The sequence below is a fragment of the Gavialis gangeticus genome, unplaced genomic scaffold (genome assembly GCF_001723915.1).
Source record: "Gavialis gangeticus isolate Ggan-Ray unplaced genomic scaffold, GavGan_comp1, whole genome shotgun sequence".
NCBI lineage: Eukaryota > Metazoa > Chordata > Crocodylia > Gavialidae > Gavialis > Gavialis gangeticus.
Window position 1 is genome coordinate 73973477 of NW_017728992.1, and position 3705 is coordinate 73977181.

At 42.5% G+C, this 3705-nt stretch overlaps 1 protein-coding gene across 4 annotated transcripts in view; it reads right to left on the reverse strand.

Moving 5' to 3' along the window:
- The window catches only part of CNDP1 (carnosine dipeptidase 1), a 70445-nt gene that overhangs the window by 21476 nt on the left and 45264 nt on the right, over nucleotides 1-3705 (reverse strand). For all 4 annotated transcript variants that reach the window (XM_019524377.1, XM_019524369.1, XM_019524350.1 and 1 more), the window contains exon 5: nucleotides 1767-1855. In XM_019524377.1, the coding sequence (XP_019379922.1) occupies nucleotides 1767-1855 (89 nt within the window). The remainder of the gene's footprint in view (nucleotides 1-1766; nucleotides 1856-3705) is intronic.

Consider the following 3705-nt stretch of genomic DNA (forward strand, 5'->3'; position numbering starts at 1 on the left):
TTTTTTTTTTTTTAAAGAGCTGGGGCAGCCATTGGTGGGGCTGGGAGAATGGGCAGAGATTGGGGGGGCTCTCAGAGGGGCTGGAGGAGCAGGCAGGGGATGAGACCCAGTGGGGGTCCCCCAATGGTCCTCTCCCCCCACCTCCAACCCCCTCCCCCCACATCCTACTTACCGGGATGGAGCCCAGGTCCAGCTTCCTGCAGTGGCAAGCAGGGACAGCCTGAATCTTTCTCCAAATCAATTTAGAGGCTTTGAATTGACTCAGACCTTTGTATTGGTCTCCTGATTCAATACGGATTTGGAGATTCGTCTGCTGAATCAGGCCAAATCTCCTCCAAATTGAATCAGCACCTGAAGCTTTGCACAGCTGCAATGGTTACCCTCCCTGTTTCTTTGGACTCCAATTGGCCAACTATCAAGAAAAAATGCTATGAAGTTATACAGTTAAACAGTGTAAGAACTAAGCAAATTTTCCAGCAAGATGTGCACTCCAGGAGAAGCAGAGAGAGATTGCTGCTTCATTGCATCCAGCTTAACCAGTAATGGATCCTGCTTGGTGAAAGCTGCAAGATTTGACCAGCTTCCTTCACCTGCATTGCTGAGAAAACACTATTGCTGCTAAGTATGTACTAGGACTTTGTGGAGTAGCTCATTTTATTTTGGGAAGGAGTCTTTTTCTGTCATTTAGTTTTATAGCTTGCTTGTAGTATTGTTATTAAAGCCTTTCTGCTATTGATTAATTGGGTGTTGTGTCAGTTCTTGGGGCAGTAGGTTTAAAAATCCGCTTTCTAAGTGCAACAACTAGGACAGCAAATAACAAAGTATAATGTCTACATTTTCAGGCTAGCTGCTAGTGGAAGCAGATCCAATAGCACTACTGCAAAGCAAACTTCCAATGATCTCCTTCACAGAGGGAAGAGCTGCAAAGATTCAGCTTCTGCTTACAATTGTGCAAGAGCACATTAAAGCCCCACCTTGTTTTACCACACTGTAATTTGTTTGCGTGTCCATAAGTTTTTATTAAGTCTTGTAAAATCAAACCCTTAAGTTCAGCGTAACTTATAGCTGTAACAGAGGCAGGAGACTGATCTTCAACTGTTGTCACCTAACTGGTTATAGCACAGCTAAAAGCTGTAGAGGACAAAGACTTTAAGGGTGTCCTATAACTAGGTTGTAAGATGGACTGTCCCAGTTATTAAATATGCAAAGCTAGACAATAACCTGGTAGGTTAGACAGAGGCTGTAGTCTAAGAGGCTGTTGAAAAAACATATATTCTATTTTGAATGAGGATTTTCTAGGTACTTTCTTATCCTGCTATCCATGAATACGCACTGATGACTGAAGATGACTTGTAGCCAAGAACAATAGTTCAAGAGGCAACAGCAATGAGATCCCATGATTAACATCTGTTTTAAAGTCAGTTTTTTAATTGTAAAATGCTTTCAAACTAATAGTCTTCAAGGGAATTAGCCAACTTAATGAAAGAAACATTTTTAGTATTTTCCTTTTCCTGGAAACATTTTTCAAGACAGGACAAGGGCTGTGGTAGCCATGACATTACATTCAGTATATAAAATTCGCAAAGATAAACCAATATTGGGGTGGGTCTAGAATTTTAGAAGAAGCATTAAAAATATCCTAACATTTCAAAATACATGTAATCTATTTGTTAGGATAAGGTGGTTTCATCTGACATCACAGAAGTGTAAATTCACTCCTACATGGTGCCATTGTAATAATAAAATTGTTTCTCTTTGCTACCTACTAATTTTAGTGCTCTGAATGTTTCCACTGCATTTATCCAAGCTAAGACAGGTCCTTTGTTATCTGTTGCTCCACGCCCATAAAGATTTCCTTAAAAAAAGAGAAAATTAAAAGCTTATATCAAACTTTAGAACCTCTCATGCATTCAGATGTAATAGGTGAAATTCAGGCTTCAGTGAAGTTCAATAGCAAAACTCCCACTGATCCCACTGGAGACAGGCTTTCAAAGAATAGTTTTAAATAAAGTACTTGATGTTTCTCCACTGATTACTGCACTGGCCTTTCATCTCTTAGGACTCTGTGATAATTTTGGTATGTGTCACAAGTCAACTTTATTCCGTATTTTAGATGAGGTTTGTCTGCTCCATAAATTTCTATACAGGTTGGCACAGTGTGCAGTTCCCGCACAGTGAGAATAATTGTAAAGATTATACTATTCTGCGCTGATTTACCTAAGGACAAAAAAAATGTCTGTAAAATGCCTCTAAGTAGAACACGAACACAGTGGAAAGATGAGAGGAACCAGAAGAGACCAATGTGGTTATGTAAGGATCTGCTTACTTATCTGAAAAATCAAGAGTTAGGGACAGGCAATACAATGAAGAGTGTGGCACTGAGGAAGTATAAAAAGGAACAGCAAAAACATGTAGAAACAAAGTCAGGAAAGTAAAGGTGAAAATAAGTTAAAACAGGCAAGAAATGCTAAATACAGTAAGGAGGGGTTCCACAGATATGTCAGATGAAAAAAACTAGGGAAATTGCGAGTCCATATCTCAAAAGAGAAGCCACAAAGGAGGGAACTGCTCAATACCTACTTTGCTTCAGACTTTAACCTCCGCCCCAAAAAAAGCTTTCCTCGGGTGACTAACAACCTAAGCATAGAAGGGGAAGGGACACATAAGTGAAAGGGAGATAGGGGAACTTTTGACAAAACTGACTAAATTTCAGCTGGTTGCGTTTAATGGAATTCATCCCTTGATGCCAAAGGAACCAGCTGAAGAAATCTTCAAGCCTCTGGCATCAATATTAGCAAACTTTCAGGTGAGAGGTGAAGTTTCAGAGGAACAGGAAAGTGGCTTAAAATAGTGTCTATCTTGAAAAGCAGGGAGGGCCCAAGAAATTTTAAGCTGGTCAATTTGACTTCAATACCTGGAAAGTATTACCTGCAAATCCTGTTAATCAAGGGAAGTGATTCTTCCACACTATTCAGAACTGGTGATGGTGATGTGGGGGGTCTATAATAACATTTTGCAAATAGTTGAAAGGCTGGGGGAAGGGGGAGAAACTTCTTTCCCTTGCCATAGAGAGCATGACACAGGGCATTGTGTCTAAACTACAGTAAAGCAGATTTAGAACCAATGTCAGGCAAGACAAATGAAAGGACAGTGGGCCAAGCTACCTAGGGAAGTTGTGAGAAGAAGCTTTCCAAAAGAGGCTGGCCTGGTGGAAGAATAGCAAATCCTGTGTTTGTGCAGGGGGCTGGAATAGATAACACTCAAGGTCAATTCTAACCCCATGGCCATACCAAACAAGGGCAGATATTTGGTTCCCTGGGGACAAAAAGCAGTGACACACTTTGTGCCACTGCTACTTGTCCCTGGGCAACACCTGTGCTATGCACTGTCTAGCACATGACAGGTTAACCCAGGTGGGATAGGGGAGGCTGGGGCCAGCAACTATGCTGGCCCCTGCAGCCTTACCTGGGGTCCTGGGGCCTGGGATACACATGCAGTACTTCTGCAGCTTGGAGCCTGGCCAGCAGCCTGAGCATGGGTCCAGTGGGCCAAGTTCCAGTTTTGGGTGGTGCGCACTGAAGCCACGTTTGCTGCCCCACTTTTTTCCATGCAAGTTTTTTTGACCCTGGGATTTCCTAGGGTCAACCCATGTCCTCCACCTCTGCCTCCCCCCCCCCCCCAACCACACCCACCCCAGCACACCCC